This window comes from Paralichthys olivaceus, chromosome 18 (assembly GCF_024713975.1).
Source record: "Paralichthys olivaceus isolate ysfri-2021 chromosome 18, ASM2471397v2, whole genome shotgun sequence".
In the NCBI taxonomy this organism is placed as follows: domain Eukaryota; kingdom Metazoa; phylum Chordata; class Actinopteri; order Pleuronectiformes; family Paralichthyidae; genus Paralichthys; species Paralichthys olivaceus.
The window spans coordinates 6,235,432-6,258,178 of record NC_091110.1 but is presented as its reverse complement, the minus strand read 5'-3'; the positions used below and the strand labels follow the sequence as shown (position 1 = coordinate 6,258,178).

The 22,747-nt window shown below is 40.6% G+C and overlaps 1 protein-coding gene across 33 annotated transcripts in view; it reads right to left on the bottom strand.

The window, feature by feature from the left end:
• The window catches only part of fnbp1b (formin binding protein 1b), a 59,565-nt gene that overhangs the window by 5,939 nt on the left and 30,879 nt on the right, over positions 1 to 22,747 (bottom strand). For 7 of the 33 annotated variants that reach the window (XM_069513190.1, XM_020082316.2, XM_069513189.1 and 4 more), the window contains exons 6-13: positions 21,566 to 21,670; positions 16,202 to 16,330; positions 15,367 to 15,513; positions 13,038 to 13,229; positions 2,791 to 2,900; positions 2,552 to 2,684; positions 1,979 to 2,100; positions 1,689 to 1,849 (exon numbers count right to left, since the gene is read on the bottom strand). In XM_069513190.1, coding sequence (XP_069369291.1) covers positions 1,689 to 1,849; positions 1,979 to 2,100; positions 2,552 to 2,684; positions 2,791 to 2,900; positions 13,038 to 13,229; positions 15,367 to 15,513; positions 16,202 to 16,330; positions 21,566 to 21,670 — 1,099 coding nt within the window. Of the gene's footprint in view, positions 1 to 1,688; positions 1,850 to 1,978; positions 2,101 to 2,551; positions 2,685 to 2,790; positions 2,901 to 4,791; positions 4,828 to 5,108; positions 5,124 to 10,767; positions 10,957 to 13,037; positions 13,230 to 15,366; positions 15,514 to 16,201; positions 16,331 to 18,053; positions 18,069 to 21,565; positions 21,671 to 22,747 lie in introns of all 33 variants that reach the window. The other 26 variants (XM_069513172.1, XM_069513170.1, XM_069513158.1 and 23 more) reach the window with 18 other exon arrangements.

Here is a 22,747-nt window from a genome sequence, read left to right as displayed (position 1 = left end):
ATGTATGCAGGTGGAAGCCTCCTCAATCCAAACAAAATTGGTAACAAGCATTTGTAGATTAGTAACTGCAGAATTTTATGGTTCCAACACACTGAATATCAAATGAATAAATGATTTTTGTGTAATGTTGCCTGAAACATAACCTTTACAGCAAACAAAATTATAAATAGTTATACATTTAAATCAAATTAATACATTAGGCTACTAGTTCCCGACTTCCGAAGGGGTCCAAGAATAAAGCTGGTCTTTAAAAACCCTCAAAAACAGCTACACTTGATGCTTTTACTTTTTTAGGCCTCACAACCCTTGACCATACTGCCATGAGTCAGTCACAAAGATCCTTTGTTGATTTTCTAATACAGTGGATCCCAACATTGTTACTTGCTGTATCAGCAGACTAGTTGCTGGGTCTGTTCTGTGCTTAAGTTGGAATAAGAGGTTAAATATCTTTTCTGTCTGTAATTATTTTTTCCTTTCACTCTGTAATGTTCCAGGGTTCTTTACGATGTAGAAATGGGGCTAATCAAAGCCGTGGCCTCTCTGGTTGTGATGCTGCTCTTTAATTCATGTGTCATTATCAATTCCCTTCTATTGGCATTGCACTTATTCCTGGGCCTCTACTCTTATTATTTAGAGCTGATTTGTTGGTTTTCCTTTTGCTTCTCATGAGGATGACGTACATCATCCTCTGTATCACTGTAAATCACTGGACTATGAGCTTAACTTAATAAAACTGTCCAAAAAATGTTAAATCATTTCACAATCATCATTGAGAAGATAAAAAATATTTGAGCACTTAAAGTCTGCCTGATGACATTTACTAATACTTAAGTTATTGCAAAATAACTACGACCTCTTGCTCTCTGATTTCCACCCAGCACTATATTTGTCATCCTTTGAGAATTCAAATGTAACACAGAAACGATTGTACATCCATCTGCTCTCCTCCTTCACATATTTCTTCAGGGAGGTCACACACCTACTCTAACTCGAGAGAAATCAAATCACATTCCTCCACCATCCATCTGTACAAGTTAGGGCCCAGCTCAGTCTGTTTCCTAAAACATCAGAGTTGTGTTCATCCCAGTGCATTTACCCTCCTGTTGTGATAAAGAACTGTAGCAAATGTGGCAGCTGAAAAAAACGTTCTTGTGGAAGAAATCTACGAGGTAGATGAAATATGTGCTTGATACTTAAAAATACACCTGATGTTACAGACTCTGCTTTTGTTAGAAAAGCTGCTTCTCACAACTTCAATTGATGCAAACACCAAGCAGCAGTATTTGTAGAGAACTTAAAAATCAAGTGTGTTTAAAACCATTATCAATAAAAACAAGGACCTAGGTCAAGTATGACAGATATGAAGGGATATGGAATATTGGAGTCCAAGGATTACTTACTTTAGTTTTATTTCAGTGTGCTGTATCTGTATCATTGAGAAGTGCAACGGAAGTAGCAATAAATAAACTTGAACATAATTAAGAACTACCTACACATATCTATGTAATATCTTGACATATTTAACACTTTTCTGAAGCCGTTGCACACTGTTTCAACAATTAGAGAATGACCAGCAGTCGACCAATAGAGAGTATGTGTGTGGCAACAAACCAATAACCTTCATGTTGGGGAACATCAGCGGATGAGTCTGATGGGTTTACATGTTTCTATGTGAATATTAGAGTTACCTTCAAAGGGGTACAAGGCTTTACAGGTGCCGATGGTGGGCAAGGTCTCCTCGTCGTCAAACTCATCGTCGAACTCCGGCGTGCTGGAGGTGGGGACGGGGTGGGTGGTAGCTTTGACCTGAGTCTCTGAATTCTGCTCCTCTGTGTAGCTGCCATCCGGGCTGCTCAAGGGCCAACACACACAGTAAATATACTGTGAAAACATACATAGTTTTCTTTCGAACATTAAAACAAGTAACACCCCCGGGCGTGTGGGACCGGTGGTTCTGTTTGTCATGAGTATGCCATACCTCTCTCTGTCCTGCGCACAGTTGTTGCTCACTGGCGCGTTGTTCTGCGTCTCGTAGAGCACACTTCTCCGGTGTGTGTCGCTCTTGGATGGCATCCTCTCCTCCACCTCTGCTAACCAGCCCTGAAACGCACGCAAGGATTATGTTTGTGTTGGCTGCAGCTAAACAGTTTTTTCCCTACATGATATCTTTAAAATCAGATCAAGCGTAATGGTATTCTGTTTATCCATGAATCAGATTTATATTTTGGCAACAGATTTCAGAGGACGAACACCTCTCTCCCTTGCACTCCATCTCATTTGCCATTTATTTACAGGGTTAAACCAGGCCAATGTTCTGACGGCTCCTCGTGGACCATGCAGTCGGTCCGCTCCTCCAGCTGCATCACATCTTCTCCTAATATGGACGAGCAGCAGTCTTTTTTTGGAACTACACCAGATGGGTGTGTGTGCGTGTGTGTGTGTTAAGATCTCCTCCATTATTTACTGCCTCAGATAAACTAAACAAGATAACTTTGCCAACACTAACATTCACAAAGAAACGAGAGCTGTGACTGGCACGAATTTAACTCACCTCGAACTTCTGCAATTCAAACTGGAGCTTCTCGATGTTCTGGCCTATTTCTGATAGTCGGGGGTCGACGCTGGCGGGGTCTCCCATCTGAGGGTTCTTCACATACACGTCTTTCATCTTTGTTAGAGCGTCCCTGTGAGAGCACATTACTTCACTCAGTATTTTAAGCACAAATATTACTCGTCATATATGGAGGGGAAATGCTCCTTAGTGGTAAATGTAAAGCTTTATGAGGATACCTCTGGTCCATCTCTTTCTGAATGTCTTTATTTAATTCATCAATCTTTCCCTGGAGCTTCTTCCTTCTCTGCTCTGGTGGCAGGTGGCTGAAGTCCTCTGGTCCAGAACCCTGAGAGGGGGGAAAAGAGGGAGGAAGGAGAACCAAAAAAGGAGAAAAAGAAACTGTAAGAATTTTAATGATCCATGATTTGTTGTGTTGCGGTTCTGACAGGGATCTTAAGGGTGCAGTATCTCCCTTTGCCTTAAACCATGTGAACCAGGACTCAGGGATAAATGGATGACAGCTCCACAAATGGAGCTTATGTTATGGTCTGAGCACGTAAATCAACCTGAAGGAGATACTGCAGCCGCTCTCTACCACTCACTCACTGAGAGCTGGGATGTTTGTCTGCTTATAGACTTGAGGCCTTTCACCTATTCAGCCGCCACACCTAAACTACGAATGCAGCGCAAATGCATCCTATTACTGCTCATAAAGACTTTTAGTGTGAGCTGGCTAATGCATCTGAAGCTGTCTGACGGAACTGTGTTCTGAAACCGGAGGCTGGGTGGGTGAGTGGAGGTCCTTTTGGCTTCCTAATGGGTCTTATCTCCTGATGAGGTTGTTTCGGGGCTGTAACACTGAACTGGTGAGTCATGCTGCACAGCATTACAGTGACAGCTGGTCTGTATGGAGCCCCAACAAGTTCAAGATTAAATAAAAAATTGTCAAGAAAAGTTTGATGTTTTAAATTAAAATGTCTATAGGTAAATATATAAATTGGATCAACTCTAACCATATTATTGGAATAATACACTTTTTTAATGCTATGTGAATTGTACACCTTTATTGATTCCTTCCAATTCCTTATTGATTCATCTAAGTACATTTATTGATTTTCCTAATATTAAACCCAACTACAGCCTCTATCAGTGCATCATTTGTAGTGTAATAAAACAGAAGAGTGTGCTGTGTTGACTGAATAGATCAAGGCCTGTGATTGGATCTCATTGAGATGGGTCACAGCGGCACCACAGGTTACAACTGCTGGAGCTACGGACTTCAAGGTCAGGATTCACTGCACATGAGCCAGGTCAAAGGTCACAGCAGCCAGGTTACCACGGTGATCTTACCCCTTCTCTCTGCATCAGCACACAACACTTACCGGGCATGCAACGTAACAAAGATCTGTCAATCATCATGCAGTGACATGCTCCGTTCTCAGTCACAAGTTACACTACAGACGTCACGTGTTAGTGTTTGCATTCTTTGTTTCCCAGGACAAACAACGACGGTTAATCTCAAGTCTACGTGATCAAAGCTAAAACTATGAGCAGGGATGAAATAATCAGTTGGTTGTACAATGATACATTTAGGATGGATAATTCACAAATGTATTGTTTTGTTTGGTAACATTCACATTGAATCCAAGAATATTGAAATTACACAAATCCTAAAAAAGGCCTGATTTTAAGTTCATTTTGAGGAATGCCCTTTTCCACTTTCTTGCAGAGATTTGCTCTTGTGTATGGAAAGTGAGATCCAGCGAGAAGTTAGCTTATCTTACCACTAACACTGGAATCTGGGTAATAAACAGTGAGCCATGCTGTTTTCAAAGGTGAATTGTTTCTTTAACCAGGAGCAGAGACTTCTCGTAGTGCTGCCTGAATTTTGAATGAGAATTCTTATACCGTATATAGTGGACTAATTGTATCCCACAATGCATTGTGGCATATTATTAGTGACCATCAGTTGTACACATGTTGAAAGAAACACATTTCCAAAAATGACACATCAAATTAAATATTTAAAAAATAAAATATAATCAAGCTTAGATGAGTTTTACAGAACAGCATTCTACTGAATAAAACTTGGCATGCAGTGTCAGGACATAAGTGAGCAACCGCTACGTCAGATCAGATTAGTATTTGTTACACAAACACACAATTTGTCGAGACAGCGGGGACTACCAGACCAGGCTACAAGACGGACAGATAAAACATAGAGTAAATCTGATCACCTCAATGAGATTCCGGACGTGGGAATTGAGTGTGATCTGCACCACAGAGACCACAGACACAGTTTTGGGGGAGAGACATGACGAGAACACGACCACAACATGAGGTAGATGAAATATGACATGTAAAATGAGACAACGATATGAGTCTGGGGTCCATCGTTGTGTCACAGCAAAAAAATTAAATATCATTATCTCAAATCCAAAAAGAGCAAAACAATAAACAATAAAGGCGTTATTAACAATGTGTTACTGGGAGGACGTGACATGCGTGCTGTGGTCATGCCGCTACGGTCGTGTGGTTATACGGTCATGCTTACCAGCTTGAGAGAAAGCTTCATGTGTGGGGAGGAGGAGATAGAAATGGCGAGGAGCGAGGAGAGAGAAAGAAACAACAGACAAAGTCAACATCAGGAGAAACTCATGAGAATTTCTTTCATTTTCCTTGACACAAAACTAAGTAAACAGGTATTTTATGATGATGCATTGCTTTGCCAAACTTCACCATTTAACAAAGAAGAGGGTACGGCTCTTTAAATCTAGAGCCCCCCCTTTTCTGATGTGGTGAAGTTTAACATTTCTAACATGATGGATTAATGAAAAATGAGAAATAAGTTGGCAGAAAGGACCAACTTATGCACAAGCATGGAGTAAAGTATGACAGGAAGGACAGATGAAAATAAATGTAGAGAAGGAAGTAGTGGGATATTGACTGCGACAGGGATGGATATGAATATCCTTTACTTCTTGATCCCACCAGAGGGCGCAAAAAGGATGTGTCACAAAAGCAGATCCATTTGCTGACATGGAGGCAGATACTGTGCACAGACAAGCTGGAGAGACGCTACTTGTTATGAGTATAAATCATTTCCAGGTTTAAATAACACTTCAGATGAAAGCAGCTGAGTGATGGTAGAAAACGAGTGAACTACAAGACGAATCGAGTGAAAGGAGCAAAAGAAATGATGGCGTTTTATTTTGATCGTCATGGTTGACAGATTCCAGAGAGGACGCAGGTTATGTTTTGAACATAGAACACAGAGGGGAGAGCAGGTTAAGGACCACTGGCTGGTAGAGCTGCAGCAGATGACTTGTAATCCTGTTAGAGGCTCACAAGCTGGTGCACTGAGGAGCTGGACTCGCTTTAGTCCGTTAATCAAATCATCCACCTGGAGTGGCCCATTCAAGTCCTCACTGAGACGCCTTGTGATCCTCCAACTCGCCTCCCTACTGATATAACAAGTCTCACATCGCCTGAATACTGTCTGTATCAGAAATAAATACTGTCTGTATCAGAAATAAATACGATTGTTGTTTAGGAATGAACAAAGTTTCTGTTTCAGGGTACAGATGTCGAACTATTTTGTAACGACAATAGGTTTAAAGAAAGTCAGATTTTACAAAAATCTTTATCTTTGCTTGTATAAGTAAATTTTGACCATAAAGGAAAGATGAACGAAAGAAAAAGATAGAAATCATTTCATCCTCTTTTCATTTCCTCCAACTCATAAACCCAAGAATCAATATGGATTAGATTATATAACAATAGAATTGAGCAGTTTTACATTTTGCATTCAATTTGAGATTTAATAGGATGTAAGACCACTTTTAATAACTTTATTTTGCATTTTTCAGGTCTGGAAACAGCAGATCTAAGGGGTTAGGGGTTAACTCTTCACTTCTCATGTTGCCTTCTATCAGTTATATGATGATCTGTAATGTCCCCTATCTACCAGCAGCGGAATTTCTTCTATGATCTAGTTTAGAATTCCTTTATCCAGCCATTATCTATTCGGCTGATTCTTTAAGAGCAGCAAAGGAGGCTGAGCCAATCCCAGCAGACATTGGGAGACACCAGGATACACCCAAGACAGGCCGCCAGCTTTGTTCTCTTTTAATTTACTCCAAACGTTCCGTCTGTATGTATAAATATATATGTTTTCTAAACATATTGATCCATTGTTTCACATGTTATCTAAAGACACTAGAAATGTTACACAGATTATTTGTTCTATCAAAATTTAAAATCATAAATGCAGAATATAATGCCACTGATGTGTGTATTTTTGAAAGAATGAACAATGAGGCAGATGCTGCGTAGATCCTTTTCTCTGAACATATATATTAATAAATCATGCAATCAATGAAAGCTACAGATTCCAATGAGCATAATTAAGTCTCATGATATCTTGATATAATGTACCTGAGCTCTTCCCGACCACCCAGACACACATGGATATACAGGTATATAAAAGTACTTACAGACAGGTAACACTGCTGCTATATGGCACATCAGCACAAAGATAGCCCTGGAGGGGTGAATTCTGGGTACTGTAGGCTGAGCCCACGTCCAAAGTGTGACCAACACTTGGTATGAGTGCTGGGTGGGACGAATAGCATCTTCACACCTCTCACCCCCCCCACACACATCTACAGGTGCTTGTGACACTTCGAGAATTGACCCCCCTCAGTGATGCTCTGCGGGGAAGCCCTGAAACAGCTGCGGGACACGGCGAGCGACAAGAAACCTCAAGCTGATAACATGTGATGTGGGATGAACTCATCATCTTCAGCAGTCATTCGTCCTGGTTCTACACGTGTCAGCACCATGTGATCAATAAGGAGCCAGGCACAGACACTAGCTTCCATTGTGAGGGAAGCTGATTCCTCATTAATTGTGACGAACAATGTGGTCACAGAGACTGACTGTGTCGCACAACAAATTGTTATTAATGAGGCGGCTGTCTGTGTTGTACATGGCTTTTACTAATCACACACTCACTCATTCATTCGTTCATTCATTCATTCATACCTCCTTCCGACCACAAACCTGCTCACACACACACACGCCGCTGGTACTCACTGAAGTCCATCACACACACACTTACAACATATTGCCTGGCTTCGAAAGCATATGTGGGCCGGCCCAGAGTCCTCTTCATTAGCTCTTTGTGACAAATGAGCGAGCGTGGGGATTGCTGCTGTGGTGGTCGTCAGAGAGAACATACACAGTAGCTTTGTCAATGAGAGCTCATAAGACAGCACTGACGTCGTAGAGCTCTTATACTGTACTCTTATCCAGTTATATCGGAAATTTGACTCCCGGACAGACACATACACGTGCACATATACAGTGACTGTGAATGGATTACACAGCTAATATGCAAAACTAACAGGAACTCCTACAGAGTCTCTTTTTAATATGCAAAGAGACGCAACACCACAACTCCAATGGTAAAACTATTTTAATCCCTGATGTGATGCTTTGTTCTCCTTTTATACGGTGGGAGAGGGAAACTTTCTTTATTTTGCTGCAGCTTTAACCACAGAGTAAAACTAAAAGTATGTTTTATATCTTGCTTTTGTTTTGAGAAATTGTTAAGTAGGTTTCTTCAGGGTTCACTAAATTAGGTTTAAGACTTTTTAGGAACCTTTGAAGTTAAAGTTAAATGCATTCAATACATGTTTCATGATCATACTGTCCAGAGTATGACAGCATGATAGAGCACCAGGAGCTAACATATGATATTGCTGAGAAATATCAATTTCTTTCTCAACTTGTAATACTTTGCAGCAATACATAACTAATTCTTAATTCATAAAACTATAAGAATGAATTCAACCTGATCCCAGATAGGACACATAAAAATGGTTGTACCCTCCGTTTTATGAGGATAAATAATTTTAGATTTAAATTGGGTTCTTGTTAAACCCACACTTGCCCTTAATGGGTCATTGAAGACATTTCCATGAGCACCAATACTTCAAAGATTAACTTTATTATATCAATGAGACATTATTTTGATCGTCAAACAGTTGGTTTATCGATAGGGTTAATCCTAGCCACAACTCCAGAAAGATGCTATAATGCGATTACGACGTACGCGTCTACATAATGTAACTAAGGTCAGAATACTCCATGTCTTAATTAGATTTTTGTTTATTCAGTGTATTTTTAACCTTATTCAGGATAAAGTCATCATGTTTAAATGAAAGTGTATAAACTTTTGTCTTTAAGTCACATTGATATCAGAATATTGGTATCCAATGTAAACATGACTAATGATCTTCCTAGCTACTGCAGCTAGAAGTAGTGACAGTGCTGTAGACTGACTCCACAATCCACTATTACAGCAATTCACACAGTCTGCAATCAGATCAGAAACATCTTATAATGAATAAGAGAACAGATTTAAGACCTATGTGAAAACAAATGATGACATTTTAAAATCTCTTAAAGCTTGTAAGACTTTTCAACACCTGCAGATACCCTGTTAAACGTAAGCCTTCCTTCTCACAAGAACAGAAGACACTGTAGTACTGGTGTTAGAGTATTAGCACTAGTTATCTTGATATGACCAGATGGAGGTGAGAACTGCTCTTACTCTACATCAGCAGTTGTTAAGAGGCATTAATCTAAACTCTCTGTGTCAGTGAGGCAGTGGAGCTCGTGTCCTAATAGGACCTCTTGTCATTTTACTGGATTAACAGTTGCACCATCTGTTGCCTTTATTTACCAATAATACACGTATATCGTAAATTAATAAAATGTACTCTAAATCTTCTAAACATCTATATGCATGAAAAACATAAACAGGAAACTGTGAGACATGAAGAGGAGAACAAATCATTTAAATGTGTTGTTATGAGATATGGAAGCAATAATAAGAAGAAGAAGAAGAATTAATTTAAATGGAGAATTTGATTTTCTGCTATGACAGTTTCTGACCTCTGATGGCCTCAAAAACATCATTCAACTTTATATTTGTGCATGAAATGTTACACTAAGGTCAAACTTTAATCTTTTGAATCTATGTTAGTTGAAAACAATGCATCAGATTTAACTTTGAACATTCTTTTATCGTTCTTCGAGTTGTTGCAGCACTTCCGCTGTGAGAAACAGGCACTTCCTGCTAGATCTGTGTGACGCTAGAAAAAAATACACACTTCCCTTTTTTCTGCTGACCTTCAATCGTTTCCTCTACAATACTCTCACACACTGCACTGCGGCACTGCATTGTTCTTTTGGCCTTTTTCAGACGTCATGTTAGCACCCATTCACACTGATGTTTTTACTTTGGGTACCTGCTACCCTTTCAAAATACAAGCATAAACAAAAAAAATCTATATTTGTGGGGCCTGGAAGGTGAGTTCCACCCATTCCTGAGGTCAGGGAGAGTTGGAGGGTGGGGTGCGGAACAGGAAGGTACGCAATGACCTAACCCCTGCCCAGCAACCCAGTCTGTACACACACTGACTGGACTGAAGAGGAACGGGTGACGTCACCCACCAAGACCCTCTGCTGGTGCTGACACAGCCGCTCTCCAGGAAGCCTTCTAAAATTACTTGGCCTTCTCTCTTCACACTGAAATGTCAGCTTGCTGCCATAACCACACCCCTGACTCGCTTTCTCTTGTGATATTAAATCCTCTACTTTTTCTCAAATCATATGCAAAATAAAAAAATGAAAAAAGTGCGTCCAGCAGAGAAGTGCAGGGGGGGAGCGACTGCTGTCTCCATGCTACTGCTCAGGGGTTTTGATAATTTCTGTCAAGAAGGAGGAAAGGTGGGAGGGAGGGACTGTCATTGTGAGCACGATTAATATGAAGGATGAAGGGACAAGATGGATAGACTGCTGGTGAGTCAGACAAGTACGATGAATTCACAGTTAAGCGCTACATAAGCATGCGAAGCACAAAGCCTGAGCACTGTATGAGTGAAGGTAGGTGAGGAGCCTGTTGTACTAATTATATAATTTTTCTAAGTAATAATAGCATTGATTTTGACAGCGCAATGTAAAAAAGCAGTTGTGGCTCAATATGGTCACACTGCTGACTTATAGAGTCACTCAGCTACTGGCAACAGAGGTAATATATTACTTCACTCATACAGAGTAGCAGGTACACAGCTCTGAGCTCATACAGGTGTACGGACACGCGTGCACAAAAGCTTGCCAGACACACACACACACGCACTTACCCCTCGCCTCAGGCTCCGGAGGCAGTGCATTTTGGGTTTGGAGGCCATGAAGTCGTTGAGGCGGTGGGAGAGGGGCTCCTTTTGCTGCTTGGGAGACTGGGGGTCGTTGGGAACAGCAGAGGGTGAGGGCGGGGATGAGGCTGGGGGGGCAGGTGGGGGCTGGTGGGGGGACGTTAACAGGGACATAAGCTACCAGTAAGATAAGGGAGCCGAGATGGACAGGAGGAGGAGAAGGAGGAATAAACATAGAAGAAGAAGAAAGGGGGCGAGAAACCAACGAAAAAAGACAAAGGAGGAGGGAACAGAAAACGAAATAAATAAGCCTCCGACAAATATTAAAAAATAATCACACAACAGAAAACCCAAACAGAACATAAAAGACAACCGAAGGAACATCGAACCGAGTTTATCAGTAGTTATGTTGTGGAGAAAAAAATGTGAAACACATAAAACATAAAAAAACAGTTAAAAAGAAGAAAAACAACCAGAGTGAGTAGGCAGCGTAAATTGTGTTAAAGCAAGCGACGAAGCAAATAGCAAAGAGTTTCAGTCAAAGCACATGCAGATTTCTGCTTTAGAAATCCTTTTTCCCCTCCATTTCCCGACTCTGCAACATGCCAGCTCGGACGAGAAATTCACCACATCCCTGAGGATGCCAGCCGCTGAATTTGAGGTCATCATCAGAGACCGCTAATTGCTTATCTCAGTCCTAAAACATGTGAGTGCATAATACATGAACCAGTTTAGGAGTTAAGAATATGAAGCAGTGACGATTTCGAGGACACCACACTGTGCGCAAGCATGGGCAAGAGATTTAGTTGCCCTTAGTTACAAAAACAGAAACTGAGAAATCCCCATAGACCCTGGTTCTTTCAGAACAGTCATGGTGCTTTTATACTGAAATATCCACATCTATTTTTAAGTAAAGTGTTCTCATATACTCATATGCAGAGATACCTCTGTGTATGACTGTGCTCCCAAAAAATGAATCCTAAGTATGTTGGTTACCTATGTGTCTACTATAGACTGTTTATAAAGATGAACGACACGTCTCCACTTCTTCCCACTATCCAGAAATGCAAAAAATATCCCAGATATGAACGCTGCCATCTTGTGCTGATTACATCACAGTCTGCGCAGTAGTAATCGTGGTGTGGAAGTTTCGAGGTCACAGAGATTCATGTGCTCAAGTCAGTCTTGGGGTCAATCGTGACATTTGGACATAGATTTAAATGATATAAAATGTTAATTATATATTACATATATATCAATATATCAAACAGTATGAACATATTGAGTAATAGTTGATGGCTATGGCTATAGATTGTATAATGTGATTTGTGAAAAGAAAGTAATTCAAAAAGGGATAGCCATCCGTATTGAGGTTGTCTTTATGAAAGGCGTAGCTTTTTTCATTCATGGAATGTGTATTATGTTTGATTTTTTTAATTCAACTAAAATAAACTAAATAAAGAACTGTATGTGATAAATACTACTTAATTGGCTTAATTTTTAGCCGAAGATGTCGTCCATCTTTATATACAATCTCTGGTTTCTACAGATAAGAAAAAATATGAAGTAGACAATGTGTATTTTATGATTGAAAGTTTGAGCACAAGTTTTTACACCATTTTCTGTACGGTCAGTGAGCTGGGGTTTCTCATATAGAACTACACACCCTGCTTCCATCCTTCCTCTTCCATACACACACCCAGTTACTCACTCATGCTCTGATCTAATTCAGTACCAACAGTGCCACCAGCCCGTGAGGCAGTCAGAGATCAGTTTATACTGTACAGAAGCAGGAAACTGAAGGAGGCGACTCGAGGCCCGATCACCAGTCAGTGGAGAGACGGTGGAGGAAGACTGCTAGATCAGGTTAATATCTGCCAGATGAGTCCATCCACAAGTTGAAAGTGGAAATGCATTAGTGTGTGTTACAGAAGGGAGGCTCCAAAATCAGTGAGTGTGATTGCCAGGGAGGAGAAAATAGGGGGTGGCAAATAATAACGACAAAAATGGCAATACTAACAGAGAACTGGCAAAAAAGATCTTCAGCTTAACAGAAGTCAAAGAATAATAATAGAAATGTAAAAGATACTACACTGATAGCATATTTGTATAGCCACTATTTCACGAGACAAAACCAACATAAAGTAACACAACCAATAAAAATCTCCCCAAAGCGCAACGTGACCTCCAAATGTGAGGCATTGCCGTACGCTTGAGCGTAAAAGTGACTCTTTGTTGAGTGTGCATTCACGTGTTACCTTGTTCTTGTTCTTAATGAAAGGCCACAGTTTGCCCTTGCTCTTGCCAGCAGGCCTCTCCTTGCCCTCTTTGGAGTTGGACAGGCTGGTGTCGGACGCCGTCCTCTTCATGGCCTGGCCGTAGTCCTCGAACTCCACATCTCCAGGGGGCTCGAACCCTGACTTGTAGGACTCCACCACCTGTTTAGAGTCCTGGTGGGGAACGGAGAGGTCACAGCAATCAGTGCCAAGATTATGTTTTCATCTGTGTGTCTGTTAATTTGTAGGATTACGCAAAAACTGCTGGATGGAATTCCACAAAACTTGGTAGGAGGATGCATTAAGGGGTCGGAAAAGAGTCCATAAAATGTTGGTGTGGATCTGGATCAGGGGGCAAAGCCAACACAATTTTTTCTCTTTCTTTAACATTGTAAGATGTTTACATCTTCATTGATTTCTCAGAGAATAATTTACAGATCTTCATGAAAAGAAATCTGGCATTTGTACAATTTTGTGTAATTTAGTGCAAATCCAAATGAAAACCTGGATCTAGTGAAATTAAATGTGGTTTCTAATACTGAGACTGATGGACCTTGGCCTTGGCAGAGGTATTTGCTCTATTGACAGCCATTCTAGTTTTCTTCCATTTTCTTGCTTAAATTTTAAAAATATAATACTATCTTTTAAAAACTTTTTAAAAATATAAGCTATGTTTAAACACAGGGGTTCCTGTTTGTTCAGAAGATTGTCCTGCAGGTCTGGAGATAAGATGCAACACAATGATTCCTGTTGGTAAGTAGTTTCTGCCTGAAAACAGTTTGTGAGTGTACCATGAAAGGAGAGCGGCTGCCAATATTTTGTTAGTGGGCCACAGAAGAAAGAGGAAAAAATCTAAATCTGCAGGCATGGAACATTGAGGTCAGGGACATGACCACACTCTCCTGACACAGGAAGAAGCACATAAATCAAGTGGGGAGTGCTATCTGTGCTGATAAAGGCAGAGGGTCTGGTTAGAGCTATGGGATCAGAGGTTTTAAGATGTGCTGATGTTCACTGTATACATGAAAGACAGAGAAAGGAAGAGAGACACAGAGAAGGCAGGAACATGTGATGTGTTATTCCCTGCTGTTGTTTACTGCAGCAGACAGTCACAGGCTGGAGTCATCTCCCTGGAGCCAGGCCATGCACACACATAGTATGTGATCCCTGGAGCTAATCTTGGTTTTTGTCATACGGCAGGCAGCCAACATGTGACATCTCAATATATCAAACTCTTAATTTTTTCAATTTTTCCCTTCATCGTTGGAGAATCTGGCCTTTTTCCTCAGTGTCCAAATAATAAATAAGCCATGAGACAGACATAAAGCCAATAACAGTATATTTCTTTTGAAGAAGTTTTATATGGAAAATAAAAGGAGCTTAAAACACTGTACTCTTGTCATATACTTTCCCTCAGGTTCTGGGACTATCATAAATAAGCTACACAATTCTTTTATATAATCAACCGCTCATAGTAATAAATTTGACCTAGGACAAACATGATCACTAGAAGTTTCCACAGTAGAATTTAGTCATGAGCAAACCAAGCTTGACAGAAATGCCTGTGTCCATCAAGAGTGAAACTTCCAAAGAAGGCAGACACAGCCTATACGTGATGCAATGCTCTCAAGTCAACCCTTTATATATTTTTTAATATTCTGTTTTAGTACAGGTCTAGTGTCCATTTCCCATAATGCATCTCAGTAGCATCTATTATTAGACTTCATCAGCTCCAAAATACTCATGTCTCTCCAACCTTTACCTCCAGTTTGTGATATGGGCTTCTTCGAAAGTTTCAAACCCAACCCATCATTGATGTAATCAGTCAAATCTCTCTTGAGACTAAAAGAAGATATCATGCAATTGTTTTCCCCGTCTAAGAAATACACAAGAGTAACTGAGCTTTCATTGTAAAATCAGTGGAACGTCCCTTTTATGGGGGAACTACGGTGTGTATTTTCAGAAACTTCAAACAACCACTGAGAGTAGTTCATGGGGGAAATACATTGTGTGCTCGCTGCTCATTGTTTTTCAACACATAGATTGAATCATTTTGGCTATTCTCTGATAGCTAAAACGCTGCCCTGCCACATCACTTTTTTGTTCACAGGTGGGTTGTTTGTATTTTTAAATAGGCCCCCATGAGACTCAACCCACCAGCACACTTGTTGCTTGAGTGAAAGCCTAATGGGCAGTGTGTGGGCTGTGACAGACAGCCTAGCTGAGTGAGTAATATGTCCCGTATGATGGTGTGTGTGTGTGTGTGGGTGGGTGTGTGTGTGTGTGTTTGTGTCTCATTCAGTGTACTCACAGTCTTGGGCTCGATGGACTCCGCTGATTTCGTCATGCCGTCTAAACATTTCCCCACGATGGGCAGCACTTGGCGGTCAACATCTGCAAACGTCTTCATGCACACTCCTATCCGCTCGATTCTTTTCTCCTCCATGTCTTGAAGTTTCTACATTACAATTGGGACACATATTATTTATACGTAAACACATGCTTTACTGAGAAAGAGTACAGTTTGACTGGACATGGCTTACTTTGAAAATTATGCACTGAGCCAGCTTTAATTGAAACTGTGCGAGAGCTGTATATTGTAAATGAGCATATGGTAAATCTTTGATGAATTTATTATCTTTTCATCCTTTATTGAGTGAAATATCATGAAGACATGATTATGAATATACATATATATATATGGAAAGCCTAGTTTTTATATCATAAACACTGACTCACAATCTGTCAAAATAAACAATGCACAAATTAGCTGCACTCTGTAATACTGATGGTTTGTTATCCTCAGTGTTTCCCCACATGTTGAGAATTTATTTTTAGTTGTTGGACCTGAGGGAAGTGGGGGTGGTGGCCAGCAAACAGCACTGAATTCACAAGCCAACTAATGATTGCACACGAATGCACCTTTCTGGCCAACTTTTTAATCAGTGGGCACGTCCGGCTACATTTGCACAGCACATTGAAAGACAAAAATCCCCAAACAATACTTGGGTGGAGGCAAAGCTATTTGGGTGGGCAGGCTAAATAACTTGGTTACCCCAAAAACTGGTTGCTCGTTTGTTTGTGCAATTATCTACAATGACAAATCGACTGAAGCATGTTATATGTTGTGTTGCTGTTGTTTTTACCTGGAATATGTTGGGGATAATTGTGTAGTAATGGTCATTCTGCTCCTGGTTGAACTTTTGCAGATAGGAGGAGTAATCGCTCTTACTGTCAGCAGCCATCTGGTGTCTCATCTGAGCTTGCTGTCGTGCCTGAAGAAAAAAGAACACAAACATGCACATCAAACACACACTCTCTTCACTACACCTCAGTGTTCCCTGATTAACACAGACATATGGGTTATACTCAAACACCCATACACGCACACACTCAGCCAGAGCATAACGATCCACATGGGTTGACACATTTGTGCATATGAGTGTTCATGCATGTACATATATACACAGAGGTCGTGGACGCACGGTCACAGCTGCACATCGACGTCCGACACCAGCAACAGCCTTTGGCATTAGACTATATGTAGGCCAGGACAAACATATAAAACAGTAGCCTGCAATGGCTGCAGAAAAAGGAGGGATTTGGATTTCCATTGCCCGCCCAGTCTAGCCTTTCTTTACCAGTGATAATGTTGATTATTTTAAGCTAGTTCCGTCTTAAGAAGGGTAGTGGGCAGTCAGAAACACAGCGGGAGCAGCCTATTACAGATCCCTTGCAAACAGATGGAGATGAGATTATCTCAGCTAGACAGCATGTGTGGTGTGTGTATGTGCATTGTGTGTATGTGTGTGATTGTGCAGCTAAGTACTCATATCTGTTTCCTCTTTCAATGAGATCTGAGGCCTGTCCACACATAAATCGTGGTTCAATTGGTCTTTCTGTAACAGAGTCACCTTATGAACCTGTGATTGCAATCAACATTCATTCTGCTGACTGCAGATGAAAAAAATAACTGGAGCCACGTTACTGTGCGGAACATAACTCTGATCTGTCCTAGTCCTGAGAGAAACATTTAAAGGACTTCATCCTAACACTAACACAAATATGGGTTCGTTATAGATGACATAGCAGAAGAAAAGGAGGATGTCAGAGCCAAAATGCCCGTCAGACACAAAGTTGCATTATATCCGGCACATGACGGATGACAGATAATACCTTGGTGGAAAATGATCGTCACAGCTTGCAAAAAAATAGCAATCCAGGGGAAAGCTAAAAAGCACATGTGAAAGTCCAGCTGTTTTAAATCTACGTGAGCATGCAACCATGGATATGTGCCTTACTGGTGTAGGTGCATGCAAAGTGTTATGAATGTGTTGTGTTGAGAAATGATGACGGTAAAGAAACGTCGCTATGGTAACCTGGCAGATGACAAACCCACAAAACAAGCCACTGTGCTGCAGCCACATCACATCCTGTTGTCATTTGATACTGCTATGCTATTACACACACACCAACCTACCTACCCCTCTAACAATCTACCTCCCACCTACCTATTTACCACCCTACCTAACTACCAATATACTTACCTACCTAAATACCTTCCAATGTTTAGCAAACTACCTACACATAGATATACCTCTCTACCTACAAATCTAACAATCTTCCTATCTACCTTCCTGTGTACCTACAAATTTAACAATCTACATACCTACCTATGTGCCAATCTACCAATCTACCCACCTACCTACCTATCTACCAACGTACCACCCAATCTAGGAACAAAACTGAGAGTGGAGCACACAGAGAAAGTCTGAGTGAAAGTTAGAAATGTGATCGCTCGTTTATGTTCCGTTTAAATTTACACTACACATATAAACCTCAGAGTGACACAGTGTTCAGCAGAAGACAGAGCGGCAAGCCACTGATCACGGGCAGACAGGACAGGGCTGTGTTAACAGTGACATCTGGTTGAGGCTGTATTGTAGAGACAGTGTGCGATCCCACAGATATAAAAGACTCTCTGTCCGCTTGACCTACCTTGAGGGAACTTCGCTTCAAGGCATAGCACAAAATAACACACACACACATAAAGAAAAAGAAGTTTGTTAGCCGTTTCCAGCTAAACAAGAAGTTGCCATAGATGCACTTCCTAGACCACCAGGCCTATCACGAGTCAAAAGGGGAAACTGGTATCAGGGTAAACAAACAGTAGCAGCAAAAACACTGGTGTTACTAAACACCTTGTTTTCTAAAAATGCAGTACAATGTTATTTCTTAATAGCTATATGACTGGGAATCTTCATAGTTGGGAAGTTTGTGAGTGTGTGTGTGTGTGAGGGCCAGGGGTCCCTCTGAAAACTGCAAGCTTTTGTGGATGTCTGGTCAGTGACTCCAAACCTCAAATTATAGGATTTAGTTTGCCAGAAGAGAAGAGGGAACAGTTAGAGGTTTGCTCCAGCTGAGCAGAAAACCACAATACCTCAACTCGACAAACAGCAGCTCTTCTGCATTAGTGAGAGACATCAAATTACACAATGTTAAACCCCTGGAACTTAGCTTGTCAGAACATATCTTTATTGGCAGTTTCCTCCAAATTGTAAGCGACAAGTAAATTTGTTGAGGAAGCAGAATAATATAATTACTTTAATAGAAGTTTATTAAATTCTATTGGGGCCTTAAGCTGCACAATACCACACACAAATATGCCCATATTCATGTTTCTGCTCTTTTTCTCTTCTCCCATCATGCATCTGTGTTCCAGACCGACTGTACTTACACTCGAGGCATTAAATACGACCAAAAGTAGTCTGAGGTTGTTACATGTCATCCTATCCGGTGATAAATACTTTTAATAGTGACAGGGATATGCCTACACAAAGTAAAAAACACACTGAGATATAGTTCTGTTCTGCGGCTTAGTTTTATGACCAAATTTATTTATCACATCAAAATAAAGTGAGCACTTGACCATTAACGCTACTTAAATCTGAAAATGATGTACCAATGATGGCACACTAAAGATGTACATAAAATAAACATGGAAAACTCATATACTATTTCATACATGTGCACATTCACACACTTTTCCAAGAAACCGGTTATAAAATTAAAGTTGATAGAATTGATGCCACCAATATATAACAAGGGAAATTGTACACAAATGAAGTACCTGTCAGGAAAACACATGTAAGAGAAGAATTCAAAAAAAAAGTTTTGTACACTGATCCAATCATTGTGCCTGATATGAGGGATTTCTTCTCTATTATAAGCTCTTTATTTTTGAACAATAGAAATTGAGTGAGTAGGCGAAAAAGTGAGCTGAGGTCAGTCGCAACACCCACACAGAGAGGAATAACAAATGAGAAAGCTAATATTTGACATTTTATCACCTCTATTCTTTGTAAGAGCTTTTTTTTTTTTTTTTAGAAAAGTGAGGATGTTCTAGATGATTCTGAGGCTTATCTGAAAGTGAGATATTGAGCATCACATTTACTACTATCACTATGCTGGTCAAACCTTAAGAGGAAATTTGTGTGTGCCACTGTCTCTAATAATGGGTCATAACTTAACACCTCCACTTTAGAGATTTGGAAACTTCTCAAGTTTACCAAAACATAATATTTTTACTCAAGCACATGAAATGGCTAATCACTTTGTCTGGTCTTTCCAACTCTACTTCTCAACAATGAAGCAGTGCAAAATTATTTTAACCAGTGGTCAGAATGGCAACTTCGATGAGGGTAAGATCTGGGTGAATGTGCCACAATATTCCTTTTAAAAAAAACAAAGAAAGAAAGAACTAACTAACTAACTAACTCAAATCTGGACATTTAAAATGGATCATGTGGTTGAAATTAGCTCTGACATTTTCCCAAGAATGATCTGGTCTGTGGCCCACCATGTTCTAATTTATTCCACCACAATTTCATAATGGGCCAAAAATATATTACATCTCTTGGTTAGTGTTTTGCTTTGGTTTATTACTTGGCTGCTGCGGCAATTTTTGCCTTTGCTTGGTCTCACCCACTCTCAAGCTTGCACTATTGTCCGTAAAGTTTCTACCTTACACGGCGATAGTCAGACCTCATAGTTTCAGCTACAGCTGTGTTCATACCCACGAGTGGCCTTCAGAGTAGCTCTCTCACATGCCAGAATTCCTTTTTAACTCTAATGTCTGTATACCTGTCATTTAGGCTCTGTTGTATTTGACAGCGAACTGTATGTGCTCGGAGGTGCACGGTTGCTACCGCCACAGACTGCATCAGGTCTGTGGAAAACACTGGCTGTTTTTCATCCTTAACCCAAAAACTGAAGACAGTTGTCAGCAAAAATGTAAGTAATGCACATTTTGCCGTTAAAAGTATGAGTAATACAGTGGGCAGTTTGCAATGTGTGGTTGATAACAGCATTTGTGCTATGTAAGTGTGTGTGTATAGAAGATAGTGATTGAATGTATGTAATGTAAGCAGATACTGTACTGATACGTGTCCAAGATGAATTTCCTTCTGGACAATATATTCTATCTTATCTGATTTTCTATTACAGAGTTGTTTACACAAACAGTAATAGTTAGTAAATGAAACGCAAAAAAATGTAGATTTGTTTCTCTTCCTTTACAAGAATTCTGTGTAATGTAAGAGTCTTTCATGCTTCAATAAATGGAACAACTGTAATCAGAAACAACACAGCTCTTGTTTCGAGACCATTTTTTGAGCTGCCGTGCCGGGTCTTTCCAGTTGAGTTCAGTGCCTGAGCCCACTGTAGCTCTCTGGCTGAGCGCAGAAAGACTCTTTATTCCAACCTGTATTTGCATAATAATCGGGTCTGAACTGTGTCGACTCTGAGCTGCAGCCCTGCTCCAACAGCTGATGAAGCAGCAGGAGCACGCGCTGCTGACCCATGATGCCTTGCGGGCGTGGGAGCTGTGTGGGTTAAGGGCTGAGGCTTTGAGGGCTCATTTAATTGGTTATGACAACAGGAAATGACATCAGCTACGAGCCCTAGGGGCTCTGGTGTACAATTCCTAAGAGTTGGATGTTTGCTGCATGTGTTGATTTATCATAGAGTACGTATCATCACAAAATCACCAAAGTACAAGTTTAAATTTGTCCCTGAGAAAGAGAAAGTGGAAAGCCATCTCTTTATATAAATAATCCATATACACATAAACACACAACCAGACACAAGCACTGCCATAGACACAGTCTATTCCTTTCTGTTGCTAAGCAGAGTGTTTTGGTGGCTGCACTACAGTGATAATGAGGACCCGGTGCCACGATCAGCTTTGTTTAGCAGCAGATAACTGCGCCACTGAGACAATACCAGCTTTTACACATGGTCACTCAGTCTTTACTGTCTTTTGAAGCTCAGTGGAATTAGAGTCTGGGGGCATGGAAAGGGGGCAATAAATGCAAAAGAAAAAGAGTGAAAAGGTTGGGGAGGGTGCTTGTTGGGAGAGTGAGGAATGCCAGGCAATCAAAGGGCAAGCTGTGTTTTAAGCATGGGGCAAGCTTGTGTGATTGGTGCCCGCCGCACGAGATGACACATACCTTTTCCACATCAGCCTTAGTCACGTTAATGTCAGCATCCATCTTCTCAAAGTATTGCTGTGCTCTGTCCGCCTCTTTGCAGTCCCTCTCAAACCGTCTTTTACACTGACGAAAAAAAAGGAAAACCAAATGTAATATGATCATCGACATTGAATCAGTAGCTGTAGTAGGAAGCATCATATAACTTGACCTTTGAATAAGCATAATAATAGACGTCATAACATGTACACATACGTCATAAACATTTCAGGCCCAGCATTGTGTGACTGAGATTAGTTTATGTCACTGAGACAGCCTTTGGGTCTGATTAAACAAATGCTCATAGTGGTCATTTGTGTGCAGAAAAACAAGCATTCATCCAACCCTCTTTCGACCCCTCGAACTGAACAATCAGTGTTTGTTGGGCCAGCGTGCACTCTGAACTATGCCTATCGGCCTTGCACACACACACAATGGGATCATTGAACTCGCAGAGAAGTTGCAGGACAAGGCGGGTTATGCTTCTCTCTCACACTCTCTTTCCCCACCAAAGGGGCCAGGCAGAGATAAGAAGTGGTGGTGGTTCTGTGCAATCTCACGTTTAGCTCTTAAACTAAAATAAATAACACAGACACTCCTGGACCTGCTCTTATCTAGTTTTAGTGGCAGAGCAGTAGTAAACAATGATGTTTAACAATCTACCCAAGTTTGGTCTATAACTGATGATTAAAACTCACACATCTGATATTAAGGGACACTTCAGTGTTTCTGAGGCAGTGGTCCTTTTTATCTAGATTTACCTCAGCCAGTATTTTTTGTGAGTTAGCCGAGAGTTGTCTTCTTCATACATTCTTAGCATAATCACTGTGTCATCCAGGCAGCAGATGACACAGACACATTGTGCAATCACACATCACCAAACAGTTAGCGGATCTTCATTATAATCTTATTCAAACTGTATTATTTAATTTTAATGTTACGGTCTGTAGTGCCTGTTAGTCATATAAAAGTCTACTCTGTCTCTGTTTCAAGCAAAAGAAATGAATCACTGAGTTTGAGGACAGATCATGGGGTCCCTCGGGGCTCTCTACACAGCCCTGTTTTTTTTTCTTGCACAGAAGCTTACTACTTTCACTTGAGAAAAAAATCCAGCTCTCTTTTTCTGAATCAACAACATAGATCAAAATCTTTGTACTTTCCGTC